General features: G+C 43.7%; 1 protein-coding gene across 6 annotated transcripts in view; it reads left to right on the top strand.

Annotated features, from left to right (window-relative positions):
- The first annotated feature begins 2584 nt into the window (after positions 1-2584).
- ABL1 (ABL proto-oncogene 1, non-receptor tyrosine kinase) overlaps positions 2585-17020 on the top strand; it is a 119972-nt gene continuing 105536 nt past the window's right edge. For 3 of the 6 annotated variants that reach the window (XM_050926097.1, XM_050926093.1, XM_050926094.1), the window contains exon 1: positions 2585-3872. In XM_050926097.1, the coding sequence (XP_050782054.1) occupies positions 3737-3872 (136 nt within the window). In that variant the 5' untranslated portion in view covers positions 2585-3736. The remainder of the gene's footprint in view (positions 3873-17020) is intronic. The other 3 variants (XM_050926103.1, XM_050926095.1, XM_050926098.1) reach the window with 1 other exon arrangement.

The following is a 17020-nucleotide window of genomic DNA, read 5'->3' as shown; positions in this document are numbered from 1 at the left end:
TTTTCTTTTGGTTTTAGCAGAGCAAGTTTCCAGCTCTTAGTTAGATTCCTTGGATGTGTCAAACAGGTGAAAGTGTGTGAACATATCAATTACTGTGAAACCAAGTAACTAACCCACTGGTCCTGTTGGGCAGGGGGCTCTGAATAGAAGCATGAGCACAGGTTAAGGGGCTATTTCCTTTCATGTGTTCTAAGAAATATAATCTGATATTTTTTAAATGGCCGCTAGGGGTCTCCAGTGGTCTATGCAAATCCTGCTAGTGCACTAAACCCACAACTAAACCCTGAAGGCTAGTTGCAAAGGGCATTTCTGGGGTTCACTTAGTCTCTTTATTCAATTCCTGAACCGACATGTTCCCTTATCTGAGTAGGTCACTTTTGATTCCTGCCCTTCTCCATCACTTACACTGAGAGGGAGATGAACCTAGGCTGGCATTTTCAAAAGAGGCTGAGGCTGTTAGGTGCCGAACTCCCTTAGGCACAATTGAAAATCCCAGCCTTTGTGAGAAGAGGATCCATCACTGTCTTCTTATGAAGAACCACGAGCCTGCCCTGACAGTTACCCTGGGGGATGGGCAAAGAGTTTAAAACTTGGAGCTGATTGTTTCAGAGACTTGGCAATCTTTAAGCACTGTTGCTGTGCTTGTCCCTTTCTGAAACAGAGATGGAGCAGTCCCTGCCCCAAGGGGTTGACAGTCTAAATGACTGAAATAGCTAATAGGACTCTGCAAACAGCACTGAAAAACAGATTGGCTCAGGGGGGTCAGCTAGATGGCTGCATTCAGAGAATGCTGCCAGGTTCCTGAACTTGTGCTTTTGGAAAAGAAACATCAAGCTTGCAGCCCATCCTCTGGGAAGAGCAAATAAGCAGCAGTGAGATAAGAGAAATAATCCCATGCAGTGCTTCATTGACATCTCTAAATCAAGGGAGGAAAGCTCGTGTTGCCAGATGCCCAAGACAGAATTACAGGGAACAATGGGTAGAATGCAGTGGGATACAATGGAATTTGTTGGTACATGGTAGACAACATAAATGAGGTTAGTCATTTTACAGAGTCAGTTGTAACCTAATGGGAGAAGGTGACGTTTATGGCTTGTCTACATAGGGAAGTTGTCCTGGAATAAAGTAGAGGGTGAATTTAAAGCATAATAGCTATTCTGCTGTAACTCCCTGTATGGATGTTCTTTTTCCTTGAAATACGTGTCTCTTTTCCTGGTTTAGCTTAATCCACTTCCAAAATGGACTATGCTAAATCAGAAGAAGGCAGTCTTTTTCCAGTATGACAGCATTCACAGGGGGAGTTCTTCTGGAATAGTTTATTCTGGAATAGTTATTCTGGTCAATTTCCCCATGTAGACAAGTCCTTTGAGAAAGTAGTGAGCCAGTCAGTAGGATGAGTCAAGTGAGAGATTCAACCTGGGGAATAGTCTGAGCAAGAGTTGCCAGGGAGGAGTGGAGTTGCCTGGAGGAACAGACAGGAACAGCACTGAGTGAATAGACATGGAGAACAGTGGGTGCCATTGAAAACAAATGATCATTACTGCTTATGTAATTAGGTTTATTGTGGGCATTCCCACTCGGTGGGCCTGATCCTGTGCAGTGCCAAGTACTCTCTGAAAGCAACATCAACAACTGCTTGGTGTACTGCGCACCTGACAGGATCAGGCCACAAGACTTGGAAATGCTGCAGGAATCTCAGTGGCCACATACCCTAATGTGGTAAATGACTCTCTTCCGTGGCACCCACCCGGGGAATTATAATGTCAGAGGGGAAGGCTCCGAGTAGGTCTGTAAGGAGGTGTCTGGCAAGCAGGAGCCCACCGGTGTGCTGGGCGCTGCGTGAGCTCATAGAAAGAGTCCTTGCCCCACACATCCTACAGTCTAATCCCATCCACCAGCCCAAGGGGGAAAGGAAGGCGGTGGGATTATCCCTAGTCTACAGGTGGGAAACAGAGGCAGGGGATAGTTTGACTTGCACTTGCTCAAGGTCACATAGGAATGCTGGTGTGGTGGGGGGGGTCACTCCCACTAGAGACCCCCTCCCCAAACTGAGGTGGGATTGTCAGCCAATGGGGTTCAATTCCTCCCTGCCGCCTCTGGTTCCCCCCTCCCCTTCCTTCGCCCCGCCCCCGCCCGCTGCGTGCCCCGCCCGGGCGCCAGCAGGTTCCCGTCATGGCCGCCGTGTGCCGCGGGCTCCTGTGCCGCTGACCGAGCCGGCCGGGAGCGGACCCCCCTCCTCCCCGCCCGGTGCCGGTGAGAGCCCCGCGGCGGCGGGCCGGGAGGCGGCGGAGGCGGGGATGTGACTGGCCGGGGGCAGCCGGGAACTCGCAGCCGCCCCAGGGGGGCCCCTTAGCCCGCCTCACCCGTCAGTGCCCCCGCTCCCCCCGACCGCAGCCCTGCCCCGCCCCTCAGGTCCCCTCCCCCCTCCTCAGACGCGGCCTTGACTCCCCCGCTTTGATTCCTCAGGTGTGTGATCTCCCCTCTCCCCCACCGGCGCTGAGCAGCATCCTCTGTTACCTCCCCCACCCCAGACTGGGGCTTGACACCCTCTCCCCGAGCTTGTCATATTGGAGTCCCCCCTCCCCCCTTTATTCTGGCCCCCGGGACCATTCTGGGCATGTGAGGATTAGGGGTCTTGGCCTCTCTAATTCCCTTGTCAAGCTTCGGGATGATCAGAAGCCATAGCCTTGCTATAACTCACCAAGCAGGCCTTTCAAAGCATTAAGCTCCCCAGCTGGGATGAAGCCAGCCCAGTCACCCCAGCTTGACCTTTTCTGGCTGCTGTGCAGAAACCTTCCTCCTGGAGAGCATCACTGGACTAACGCCTCTTTCCTGCCACCAGCATTGAATGGCCTGAGTAGAGTGGCATCTATATCCTTCATGAACAATAAGGAACATGCCAGGGTTGGCTTCTCTGCCTTATAAGCAGCAAGCTGGTACAGATGGGTAATTCGTTACCCATGTTATCGTGATGATTGTTATTGCTTCTGCTCCAAAATGATCCTGAAGTGCCCAATCACCTGCTTCACTTTACCCAGCACATCGGAGAGGTAGCAGTGGTAAGAGTGGCAGAAAACCTGTTATCGGAGAAGGCAAATCCTGTTGGGCTTGGATGACTGCAAGTTCCACTGAAACATCCCCCTCACTCACAAGTTGTTATGGACCCTCAAAGACTTTGAACTGTCTGCACCTTGTTTGTTTGGAAATCTAAAATGACTCTAACACACTTGACTCTCTCTGACTTTAGTAATACTTGAAGCCAAATCACTGGCTTTTTGGCCTTTATTAACTAAGTGCTATGCAAAAGAAAAGGAAAAAAAGAAATCTTGACACTGATTGCAATGGGAATGACTATTTCCTGCCTGGGTGGCCCTATATGTGGTTTTCTTATTGGTAAGATGAACTAGTTCCCACTTACTCAGTGGAAGACTTATTACAGACAAGAACTTGAAACTTTGGTGACACTTGTTGTAGCTACTAAGTAAATGGAACATCTTATGACTCACAGCTTTGCATAAAGCGACCTGAAGAGTCTTGTTGCAGTTTTTAAAGCGTGGAAAGAATCTGTGCACCTGAGTGAACTCTGCTTAAAGTGAGCAGTTTGCTGATGCAGTACTCAGCAAACACACACATCTAAAGTATTATTTTACTTCCAAATTCTCTGCCAACCTGGAAGATCAGGGATCTCCGTCTCCACACTCTTCTTGTGCTGGGAAAGATTGCCTATTGTTACTTTATGGGGCAGCAGCCTGGAAAAGTTCTTGGGGACCAGAGGAGGCCAAGTCTGCCTGCCCTGCACTTTATCAAAGGAGCAGTGAAGAAAGAATCATCTAGGCATGGAGGCCCACATTGCAATGTCTTCGTGGAACATGGTAGGTGTTTTGATTGGTGCCCCATTTGATTTGTAGTTAGCCTGCCAATTAGTGTTTTGTTAAATTGTATGAAATGGTTTTAAAAAGAAGTGTACTAGCTGTTGTGTCTTCCCTCTTCTGCTCCCTAAGGTTTCTGGTATGATCAGCTGGTAAGATTTTTTTTTTTTCATGGTTAGATTACTGTTTCCGAATTTTGTGAAACCCCAGTGGGCATTCTTACATATCTAACTGCAGGGAAAGCAACTTCTTCATAATGTTATCCAGGGCAGACGTTTTAGAAACATTTTTTTGTTTGTTTTTTTTTTTAATCCTTTGAATTTTGTATGTAAAAGATTTGGACAAATTGACTCTAGTGAGGATGCTATGTTTAATGTCACGACTAACCTTTTTTGCATCTATTTAAAGGGCAACTGAAATATCACACTTGTATTTACTACAGTAGTAACACCCAAGACAAAGAGAACTGCTTTGTTTGTTTTTTACTTTGTGTGTTTGACAACTCTTGTGGATGCTCAGTTTCATTGTGCTCCTAGGTAGCCAGGGAGGCCTGTATTATGATGCTCATGGAAGCAGAGGTGTTAGCCTGTGTGAAGCACCTTGCAGGACTGGGAGCTTAGTGTCACCTTGTGTTTATGTGGGCCTTGCACCCAGTAACAAGGGACAGAAACGTGATTTTTAAAGCGATTCTCCCCCCCCCGCCAGAAAAAAGAGGGGCGTGGCAGTGGGATTCAGGGCCTTACTTATTTTGTAAGGGGACTTAATTTGTGAAACTGTTCTTCATCCTGAATTTCCCAGAGGGTCTAGGAAATTCAATAGCATTCTTAGTATTATTTGCAGATGGATGCTGTAGTTTTGAGTGTGTTAAAATATTAAAATAATCAATGATTAAAAATGATTTGTATTTCTCCCCTCTTCCTACACAATGTGTCCGTGCAGTGATTGTTTAAAAAGTGAAGCTAATCCTTGGGAAGCTGGGTGATAAGCCTATGATAGCTGTGGTATCAGTGGCACATTCCCACTGCTGAAATGCTCCGAACCAAGTATTTTATTATTTTTTTAATCAAATATACATATCTGCCCCATCTCTGTTGCCTATGTGCTTCTCTATACAGAGCGTCAAGCTTAGATGGATTGGAGCAAGAAACAGAGCTCTAAACTGCAAGTAACACAATATTCCAGCCAAGTTCGGTGTTTTGATCTGGGAGACGAGGCAGAGATCCTGCTTTTTGATAATTTAACAGGAATAGACAGAAGGTAACTTTTTGTCAAGATGACATGAGGTCAGAAGAACCCAGCATGTTTCCAAGAAAAAATATTGTCTATAATGGCAATACTTCATATGTCCGCAAGAGACCTCAGTGTCTTGATTGAAAAAAGAAGACAACTTGAAAGGGAACCTCAAGAGCAAGGTGGCACGCGAGCTGATTTTTAATGGCACGCCGAGGTCCTGGCCGCTGGTCCCACTCAGGGAACCCCGGGCCGATAGCAGGCTGAGTGGAGCCAGTGACTGAGACCCTGGCTGGCAGGAGCCGGCAGCTGGAACCCCAGACTGGCGGTGGGCCCTGCTCAGTCCCCTGCCAGCCCAGATTCCCAGCTGCTGGTCCTGCTCAGCCTGCTGCTGGCCTGGATGGACGGAACCCCTGGCTGGCAGCGGGCTGAGTGGGGCCAGTGGCTGGAACCCCGGCTGGCAGGAGCCGACAGATGGAACTCCAGACCAGCAGCGGGCTCTAGGGTCCTGGCTGCCGGACCTGCTCAGCCCTCTGCTGCTCTGGGGTTCTGGGCGCCAGCCCCTTGCCAGCCTGGGGACTCTACCGGAACACAGAAGTGAAAGTAAGGCGGAGCGTGCACGCTTGGAGCCGGCCGATGCTGGGGCACTCTGCTGGGGCTGGAGGCACGGCGCATGGTGTGCTCTCAGCTGGGGTTCTGCTGGCTGCTGGAACTCTCCGGCAGGCTGGCACTGGTGGCTCTGTGCACTGGACTAAGCAGCAGGCAGTCAGGCAAGTGAAAAGGGCTGGCAGGAGGCGCGGTGGAGGTGTCTGCGTCCCAGCCTGTCCTGCTGCCCCTCTCTCGCCACTGTGACTGGATACCAGGGCACTACAGGCATGTGCCGTCCCTGCGGTGTGCACAGCTGCGGCCCCTCAGGGGCAAGGGGAAGGGAGTAGTAGGCCAGGGGGTCTTCTGCCACCGCCCCCCTTTTGCCTGCAGATGCAGTGCCCCCACACAGCTGGCCCACAGCTCCCTTGGCAGGAACAGGAACAACGTGGGGCAGGGACCCATCCAGGTAACCCAGCTGCAACTGGGACTGTCCCAGGCCAGCCCCAAGCCTCCTCCTGCCCCAGGACTTCCCCCTACACACACATCCCAGCCCCCTGCCCTGAGCCCCTCATGCCACCCAACCCTGACTCCTGCACCCCTCATGTTCCCAGCCCTGACTCCTGCATCATCCACATCCCCACCCCTTGCCCTGAGCCCCCCGCATGCCAATCCCCTGCCCTGAGTGCTCCCCCTACACCCACACATCCCCAGCCCCTGAGCTCCTCCCCCCAAGGGGGGTTGCAGTATGACGGTACCTGTAAGAAAATTAAGTTACTTTCACCCCTGCTAGAACCCCAGACCAGCAGTAGACTGAGTGGAGCCAACGGTGGGCTGAGCAGCTCATCCCACTGCTGGTCTGGGGTTCCGGCCTCCAGCCCTGCTCAGCCCACTGCCAGTCTGGGGTACTGGCAGCCAGCCCAGGGCTCTGCTTCTGGCCTTGACCCAGCGTTCTTCAGTCACCCCCTGCTGTAGCCCACATTGGAAAACTCAGCACGGAAAAGGGAGGGCAAGGATCACGCTAAACTGATAAGATCTGCATTTTAATTTTATTTTAAATGAAGCTTCTTAAATATTTTAAAAACCTTATTTACTTTAAATACAACAATAGTTTATTTATATAATATAGATTTATAGAGAGAGACCTTCTAAAAACGTTAAAATGTATTACCGGCACGCGAAACCTTTAATTACAGTGTACTTGGCACACCACTTCCGAAAGGTTGCCTACCCCTGCTCAAGACTATTACATCTGTTAAGGGGACTGCAAAAGTTCAGTCTCACTTATCCACATGAGGAAAAGCTTGTTCTCTTATAATCCCTCTGAGTATATGAAGTGGCTCTCAGTAGCGCAGCTAGTATTTAAGACTCTGTTGCTGTTTCTAGTTATTCATCCCTGTTTTGGGCTTGGCATGAAAACATAGCTCCTGGCTGAAAGCTTGCCTACAAAATCTTATCTTGTGAATGAATTATATGTAATTTTTAAAAAACAGTCTGGCTGTTTAGGTTGTAGAGAGGAAAAAATAGCTTCAGGTGCTCCCCATCTCTCTAAAATTGCATATCAGTAGTGTTTTTGCCATGTGAAGAAAATAGTCCTTAATCTGTCTTTACAGCCTTTTTGGTATATGGAAGAGAGTGATTCATATTTCATATCCTATTCATAAAGCTGCTGTGGATCATATTGTATAAAAACAAATTGGGATTCTTTTCAGGATTTTAAAATCGAATTGTTTCTCTTTCTCTAATTGTTTCTCTAATTTCTCTTTAGTATTTTCATTACATGGTTTCCTGTAAGATCTAAATCAGTGTGTGTATGTTCTCTGCCATAGTGTGTGCACCAGCTTGTCCCACAGAAAGTCAGGTGTCTTGTTTTCTGTCAAATCTAATGCGTATTTTAAGAAAAACTGAAGGCTGGGCTACCCAAGGTAAGGTTTCAAAGAAGGCACCTATGTCAGGAGATAGTTGAGAGAGGAGCAGCTGGAGTGGCTTGTCGCTTTCAGCATTGTCTGTTTAAAATAACATTATATTTGGCCTTGTCACAAAGGTGATCTATTGAACAATTTTTAATATTCTTTTTATAAATCTCTTAGCAAAGTCCGTGTCAGTCTGTGTCTTTTAAAAATGATTCTGTCAGTCTTAAAGTTCCAAGGAAGGAGAGTTTATAAAAATAATTAATGGCAAAAATGCATTGATAGGTTTAACTCTACTATACATAGAATGTCCCCAGGAGAAAGCAGAATCCCATTGAGTGGACATTATGTATGGGACATCTGTCACCCTTACATCAAGTAGTACCTTATTTAATAAGCTGTCCCACTGATTCCAGTGGAACCACTTTCAGAGCTAAGTTCTATTTAATATAAGTTTGACACAATCACACCCATATGAATCTTTAAAAAAAATCTCAAATGCCTGAGTGTTCTGCAGTGTTAGTTGGTTAGCAGCGTGGTTAAAGTGTAAGTAATTTTGGATATCCACAATGTATATCAAAACAGCCTTCATGAGAGTAACTCCATTTTTTAGCTGGTGTTAATTATATAGTGCCAATAATGTCCTACATGCTCCTGACAGGTAAAAAGACAAATAATCAGACCCTTGGCCTCACTAAAGTCCATCTGTTCTACTGGAGTGGTGCAAAGGGGCCTTGAGTCTCCCCTACATGGGCAGTTGAAGCTTTCCCCGCCATGGGGGAATCCTCAGCTGGTGTACAGCCATCAGAGCGTCTGACCCTTACTTCTTCCCTCCCTGCCCTGATATTGGAGCTGTTCTGTGGGCTGGAGTTCATTGTGATTCTCACCAGGATAATGGCTTCTAAGGAGGGCAGTTCCAAGCCAGTTACAGCATCCCTTAGAGCAGTGGTTTTCAAAGCTGGTCCGCCGCTTGTTCAGGGAAAGTCTCTGGCGGGCTGGGCCAGTTTGTTTACCTGCCACATCCGCAGATTTGGCCAATTGCAGCTCCCACTGACCGTGGTTTGCCACCCAAGGCCAGTGGGGGCTGCAGGAAGGGTGACTAGCACATCCCTTGGCCCACACCGCTTCCTGCAGCCCCCATTGGCCTGGACCGGTGAACCGCAGCCAGTGGGAGCTGCGATCAGCTGAACCTGCGGACGAGGCAGGTAAACAATCTGGCCCGGCCCACCAGGGGCTTTCCCTGAACAAGCAGCGGACTGGCTTTGAGAACCACTGCCTTAGAGTACTATAACTCACACCATCGGCTACTTCAGTTCTTGGCCGGCCTAGGATTAGGGGAAGTGGAAAGGCCCCCTGTACCTCTCCTCCTCATATGCTGAGCTCATGCTTCTTTCAACTGAGTGTTGAGCCCAGGGTCACTCCCCTGAAGAGCGTACAATCCATGTCTGCTCTCTCTGTTAAGAAAAGCTCATTCCTCTGAGGCATGCAGTATTTTGCATGCCTCTCTCTGTTAAGAAAAGCTCATTCCTCTGAGGCATGCAGTATTTTGTACAAAATGGAATGACATATGGCTTATTTAGCATTGTAAGACAGATGTACATAATACAACCAAATGACAGTTAATGGAATGCTAAAGCACTCGTGTCAAAAAATGCAAAATTGAAGTTCTCATAATAACCTTACCCTGCCCTTTTTGCAGTCATGGAGCCTTCATTTACCCTTGGTCTGCAGTTGCTCAGCTCCTTTCCAAATGAACTGAAGTGTGAGTGCATATCTGAGGGCAGAACTACGCCCACAGAATGTTAAAATATACATTTGGGTTAGTAATAAAAAAAAAATCCGTATGTATGATGGGTGGAACTTAACCTTATTATGAGACCTTTAACCTTGGCATTGTTTTACTTGAGTGTAATGTAAGATGATTAATAATTGTAATTAGTATGTATTTTTGGATTGAATTCCCTTGTTTTTTTCCGAAGGCTAACACTGTACGCTTTTTATTGATAAATGCTAGGATACAAAGAGATTCTTCACTTTTGTTGGTATCTTTACACCTTGCTCAGAAACTTACATTGAACAAGTGCTTATGGGACTTCCATGTTTTCCTGTTCATGCAGGTAGAAGACTTCCATGCACTTATGTAGCTTAAAGTCTACTTCACAGCAGTTTGAAACCTACTAGACTTGTGAGATAGTAGTTAATTTCCAACTGCTATTGGGGAAAGTCCCATTGGGGGGAGAGGGGGGAAGAGGCGATGGTGGGGAACTGCCCAAAGGAGCCCTGAATCTGAGATTTTCTCTTCTATCCTTCACCTCATTTGAAGTGTATAAAGAAGAAGAGCTCCCTGGTAGCCAAGAATTAACGTGGGCTCATGATATTTTCATTACATTTCATGTTACAAATCTGTGATTTATTCTCTACCTCTGACGTGTCCTGTAGTTAATGCAAACGTGTTATAAAACTCAGCCTGCCTGTTTAAACCCCTGGTGAGTGTTGAGGGAGAGGGTTTTATCTGAAAGGGAGGTAGGAGAGAAGAAATGTTTTAGTCAGTATTGCTTTATTGTGCTAAAAGGACATTTCACCTCATTTCATCTGTGAGCTTTCTTTCAAATATCTGTTGAATATACTTGGGGAAACTGAATATGAAATGAGCTCATACAAGAATTAAGTGTTTCATGTCCTCTGGTAGTGGCAAAATATGCTGTCCTCTTTTCGAAGACTGGACAATGAAAATGTGTGAAGGTACTCTACAAGAGTTCTTATGAAATAAGGAGATGAGCTAGTGGAACCTGTAGTTTTCTTTATTTGCTGAGATTGTGGAAAAGACAAGTGGGAAAGCAGCGTGTTACAGAATCTTTGCTGCTGGGTCTGGACTCTTGTTACAAGAGAGCACAGAGAGTGTTCCTTGGTATTTTAATCGGGAAACCAACCACCCTACTAGCTGGACCTATAGCACACATTCACAGAAGGCATCCAGGGAGAGATCTGTCTTGGAAAATTCCCATAAAAATTCATAAAAACTCTTTCAAAAGGATGATATCAATTTAAACAAAATTCTTCTGTTACTGATAACATTGCTTGTATTTTTAATAGTCTTTCAGCTTTAGTAATCTGACTTTTTACACCACTTACGTTGTTTACATTTTATGTTTCACTTGGTGGTGGGCAAGGAAAATGAGAGTTCCTCCTTCAGTGTTTGGTGGGTTGACTCAGCATAGTACTAGCTGTTGTGCTACATTTAGAGTCTGTGTTGGTTATGTTCTGATTTTATAGGTGATATACTGACCTCTTTTTCTGCCATATAGAAAAAAAGGCATGATTTTGAGGTGTACAATTATTATCATTTTATTGTCATAAAACTCATTAAAGTTAATATTGAGGCTATTGTAGAGAGAGAGTGAACTTTTGGAGGACAGGTGGTCCAGATCAGGCAGTAATCAAACAATTATATAAGCCCTTGGTATGTTCTAGGCAGTACATCCTTCATCCTAATAATTCATTGGGCTGTAATGGAATGGCTAATCCTTTTCCTGAGCAAAAGCTATTCTGTTTTGCAGACTAACTAATCTCCAAGAAGTTGCCATGTTTAAGCAGTTTGTCTCTATCATGATGAATAGGTGGTAGTTGCCAGCATGCTAGACTTTCATTAATAGATTGTGCTGGTTCTGCATTCTTGTTATGTACCTTTTGTCATAAAAATCTTGTGGGAGAAGATCAGTATGGGATGGCAGGAGAAGGCTGCAGATCATTAGAATGGGAATTAATGTACGTAAGAGATCATTTTACTCACTGCATTTCAGAATATGCCAAAACAAACTTTTAGTATTTTAAATGGCAAAGTTAAAGCTTAAACTTTTACGTTAGGGAGGCAGCATGATCCAGTGGATAGAGCATTGGACAGGAAGCCACCAGACCTGTGCTCTGTTCCTGACTCTGCAACTGACATGCTTTGTTACTTTGGCAAATCACTTTCACCTGTTTCCCTTGCACCTTCTGTCTGTTTTGTCTATTTAAACAGCCGGCTTGTCAGGGCAGTCTCTCTCTCTCTAAACTGTACAGAGCTTTTTGCCAGAAGCTGGGAATGGGCGGCATTGGATGGATCACGTGATGATTACCTGTTCTGCTCATTCCCTGTGAGGGACCTGGCATTGGTCACTGTTGGGAGACAGCATACTGAGTTAGATGGACCTTTGGTCTGACCCAGTACGGCTGTTATGTTCTTACAATGCCTGGAAAAATGCATCCTCAATCTTAGTTGGGCCTCTAGGCACTTTTGTAATACAAATAAGAATAGATTGCAGTTGCTGCAATCGCTACCACTACTACTGTATAATCAAGTTAAACTTATCATTTGTGAATGTAAACATAACTTCTTTTTAGCTGACTTCAGATAATCTAAATGTGTATCTGGAGCAATAACACTTCAGTTTTCAATAGCAGACCTATGCTAATTGAATATTCAGTGAGTGGTAAATTGATAAATCTGAAGCCTTGAATTACTCTATTGTTGACTCATAATTTTTAAATCTCACAGCTGTTTGTAGAATGTTGCTGCAGTCGTGTTGATATACTCCAAATGTGTAGCATTATAGGATTAAAAGTATTTTAGTGTGATGCTGATGACATTAGCCTGTGTTCACTATGTTTCTTCTACACGGTGGTGTGATTGGTTTATGTTCACTTTTGCTTCTGTTTGTATGAATGTAGTAAAAGCCAAATATGCTCTCGAAAGTAGGAATTTTTTAAGAATTACTTACTGTTTCATATATCTTGCACTTTCCATATTTTCTGGCTTGCATTTTATGTACTAAACCTATTGGTATCATTATAAAGAGAGCCACTGTCTTCACCTAGTAGTGTTTTGTGATGCCGGTTTACTGTTGCTGCACAAGTCGTCTTCATGTGCATGTCAGATGTGTTAAAATATCTGCTGTGAATCACTGAGGAGTATTGCTGTAGAAATATAAAACCATTTTAAGCAGAAGTTACAAAGGGTTTTGTTGGTTATTCTATCAAATCTTGTTTCTGTACTGATGGAACTCAAATTAAACTTGAACTGTAGGAGTCAGTCTGCTTATCAGTGCTTGCAGTTCATGTTTAAAGGAAGGTGAAGGACTAAATATTGGACAGAAATATTGATCAGTGTCCAGAGAATTTTAACAAACAAAGCTTCCTAAAACCAAATTATGATGGCTCTTTCCTATTCTAGTTCAATTATTCCTCTTTGTCTACTGTATTTGGCCCTGGTTCTGTTCTTAAATGCTCAATGTGAGTTTTGTTGAAGTTGATAGGAACTGCAGACACTGGAGGGCAACATTTGGTACAAATTGTCCAACATTGCTTAAGTTTCTCTTGTTTTTTTTACACTCTGGGAAGATTCCCTTATCCACATGCTTAGTTTATCTGTCTAGAATGACATTCCCTGCCGTGTATTTACTAGGAGTTCTGAATGCAAGTTTCCTTGAGATTTAGCCTTCAGTGCTGCCTAAAGTCTACAAAGTCAGATCTGCCCAGACCTTGCTTTGCTGTTCCCTTTCCAGGATGTCTGTCTTTATCGTTTCTTATTGTGTGTGGAAAGCATGATTCTGGTCTCTTACAGCAGTTTAATTCCACTGTTTTAGTGAGTTTACTGCTAATTTACACAGAAGTGGGTGAGATCAGGATTCACCCAGGAGTCTAAAGGCTAGCTGATCAGTATTTAACGTACCTCTGCTCTGTCATTTTTACTGAGTGATGGATTTTATCTGTGGATTATTAATCTTTTAATTACTTATATTAAAGAACAGTGTTGCTGCATATGACTGTTTTGAGCAGTCATTTATCCATAAATGCAGGTGTGCTGATGCACTGCAGTGCATTTATATTCTGGTCTAACTTTTCTTCCTACCTTATCTCTGCCTGTCAATTAAAGCATTTTCCATATTTATGTTCAGGGACTTGAGTATGTCCAGTCTGCCTCTGAATAAACTTCTCCTGTAAAATGCTTTCTCAGGCATGAGTAAAGCAAATCCTGTTAGCTCTGTTCTCTTAAAGCTCATCAAATAATTTCTGTACTGAATGTTGTTGTTTTCTGGTTTGTGTTGTATATTTACATAGGGGACAAAATAATGTGAGTGTTATATATGATTCAGGCTGTGCTGAATTTCATGTGACCACTTCCCTTTAATAGTACATGCTGCATTTTTTGAGGAGGGGTACTGAAGTTTGATTAAAATGCAGGAATTCCCCTTTCCATGCCATATATTTCCTGTGTGTGTCAGATTTTTATCACAATTGGGAGTGTGAAGGGAACCGCTGTGCATGTTCCCTGTATTTCCTGTCATATAAATGCTGTACAGGGAGAAGCTTTATTTACTGTACCCATCCACCATCTAAAGTGCTGAAGGCAAAAACCATCTATTAACTTAGCACTGTCAGCTTGTTGCAGTACAGTATAATCACTAGTCTGATCAGCTCCTGATTTGCAAAGAAAGATAGAAATTGGCACAGCTGTTGTAGAAGTTGCTAAAACTTTTTAATCACTGGTAGTTCCTTGTCTATATCAAGAACAAGTACTGCTATTTTTCAAGCATTTGGGAGTGTTGGTGGTAGATAGATGAAGATGTAAAACTAACTTGGAAGTCATTCAGGTTTCCTGAAAATATTTTTTTGTTTGTTGAAACTTCATGTTTTCAAAAGGCCATCTCTACTGACTGCTGGATATGTTTAATGACCCACTAAGATGCTGTTTGTTGTGTTCTTGATCTCATCAGTTTCTCTTATAACTGCAGCAATTGTCAGTGAGGATATGCTGTAGAAAACTCAACTACAGATGTTACTTTTTTATTTAATCTTTTGTGACATTTTTTAAATGAACCTTGAGAAATTTTAAAACCTAGCCACTAGATGTCTTTTCTGGATCTTGTATAATACTGTAGTTGGAATAATTTCTGTTCTGATAAAATGGTCTGTAGCCCTTTAATGAGAGAGAGATGCGAAAAGTAGTATCAAAAAGTAATGGTAAGATTTGGGGGCAGAAGTGACAACCCTGAATTAGAAGATGGTGAGCAATCAGGTCTCTTAAATTAAACAGTATTATTAAAAAGTTGCTAAAAGACTATTGTAGCACTATTGAACTTAAAGTCTTATACAATAATTACTTTTAAAGCCCATAATCCTGACAGGTTTGAGGCCTTCTTTCTGATGGTGCATCTCTCTTTGACATCCCTTGCACTAAGGGATTGAACTGTTGCATTTTAGGTTGTAAGGTGATGGTGCTTTTTCACTTATCATAAGGCTTTTGGGGCAGGAGCATGGGAGCACAGCATTCATTTCAATCTACACTTCCTTGCTTTAAACAGTAGAAACACAATTTTGAAAATCGTTTTTCAGCACTGTCTTCAGTTTCAGCTATTGCTACCTCCTGCCTAGCGTTTCATCTCCCCATCCTATTCAGTGGAGCCTAATTATTTGATTTTTAAAATATTGTGTCTGTTTCAGTATTGTTTCATGTTGTTTGTATTGTACGTTAGATTGTTTTTAACTCCTTTGAGGAAGTTAAAAACAACTGCTTTGAGGAAAGGGGCTTTGTAAATATTTTTGTAATAATTTGTATGTTTAAAAACTTCAACAATTCCGAAGACTTAAACTTTTGTCTGTAAGTGGGGTTATCTGGAAAGCACATTTCAACCCATTGTTTTAATATTGTCTTGAAGTCAGAAGTCTGATCATAAGTAGGTAAAGGGACAGTGAAGATATTGTGGGGTTTTACTCTTATTAGTGTTTTATGGATTTAGGAAAATTAAACTCTTTAGTCTGGTAATATCCCCATTTTAGTGAAGTTTTTTTTGGAGAGATAATAGTTAGGAAAAAGCTTAATGCACCTAGCAGTGTAGTTTGGGCTACAAATATGCACACTCAAATGTGTTTGTGGGTTATTTTTCTAATTGTAAGCCTTCTGCATATCCCCTGTAAAGCTGCCCAGGTATAAAGTGGTTTTAAAACTACATTTCAGGTTAGCGAGAATGATTGCAATGGCTATTAGAGAAAGAGATGTTGTATTACAGTGGTTCCCAACCTTTTCCGTGGGGCAGGCACCGGACAACTAGCCACCAAGGACCGTGGCCGCTGGATAAGCAGCTGCCGAAATGCCACCATGAAGTGGCAACATCAAGAGGTGTTGCTGCCAAAATTTGGCGGGCTTTCGGTGGTAGTGCTTCTTGTCGTTGCCACTTCTCAGCGGCATTTCGGTGGCTGTTTGTCCAGCTGCCAGTAGATGCGCGCACATGGATGCCCCGGCGGGCACCATGGTGCCCGTGGGCACTGCATTGCGGACCCCTGTTGTGTTATATCTGGGTATGCTTCATGTTTGCAAAGAGCTTTGAAATGCTCCAGTGAAAAGTACTACATTAAATATGAAACTATTATTTTTATTAAGATATAGATAATTTGACAGAGACCAGTGAGTAAACTCAAGGTTCTCTCCATTCTAATCTTTATGTAATGATGACTCTTGGTGGATTCTACTAAATGCAATTTGTATATACCTTTTATGGTATTACTTCCTACAATTATTTGTAGGGAGTGAGAAAAGCTCTTTGGGCAAGGATCATCTCTGTTATGTGTTTGAACAATACGTAGCACAAGGGGGATGCAGCCTCTAGGTACTAGCATAATTTAAAAAATCATTACCCCTACAATATGAAAGGCATGATCATATATGTCACTTGAGATGTTGCTTACACTTGTATATTCCACATCTGTGAGGAAAAATGTATATTGGTAGTGCCATAGTGGTTCATTTTTTGACTCCGACCTCTTTCCAGGTCCTCACATCCAGGCTATATCAATACCTTGCCAATTCTTTCTATGTAACATGTCTAAGATATGGCTCTCATCCTACATCTTGTTGACTGCTGCATCCTTCTCTCTAGCCTTGACAAATGCAATCTTGCTCCCTTCATATTCTTTCAGAATGCTATTGCAGTGATAATTTTCCTAACTCATTGCTTTGATCCTGTTACCCTCTCTTTAAATCCCTCCACTGGCTCTCCTTTCTCTATCACATCAAACATAAGCTGTTTGTATTAATTTTCAAGCCTTTCACAGTGAATTCCCACCCTGCCTATCATCTCTCACTCACTATTCAGTTGATTCTCCCCTCTGATCCAGGGATGCCAACCTCCACTCTCCATTTGTTTCCATCAGATACCTTCATGCTTTTTTCCCATGCTGTCCAACATGCTTGGGTATGCTCCATACATATTTGCAAAGCTACCTCATTGTCTGTCTTCAGAGACCAATGGGTATCATGCTGACCAGTATTGTCTCATTGTTTACTTATACTTCCCCATCTGTCTGTGAGACAAGGTAGGTTAGGTAATACCCCTCTACACCGATATAATGCTGTCCTCGGGAGCCAAAAAATCTTACCGCGTTATAGGTGAA

This window comes from Gopherus flavomarginatus, chromosome 17, assembly GCF_025201925.1.
Source record: "Gopherus flavomarginatus isolate rGopFla2 chromosome 17, rGopFla2.mat.asm, whole genome shotgun sequence".
Classification (NCBI taxonomy): domain Eukaryota; kingdom Metazoa; phylum Chordata; order Testudines; family Testudinidae; genus Gopherus; species Gopherus flavomarginatus.
Note: the sequence above shows the minus strand (reverse complement) of the source record. Positions and strands in the feature narration are given on the sequence as shown.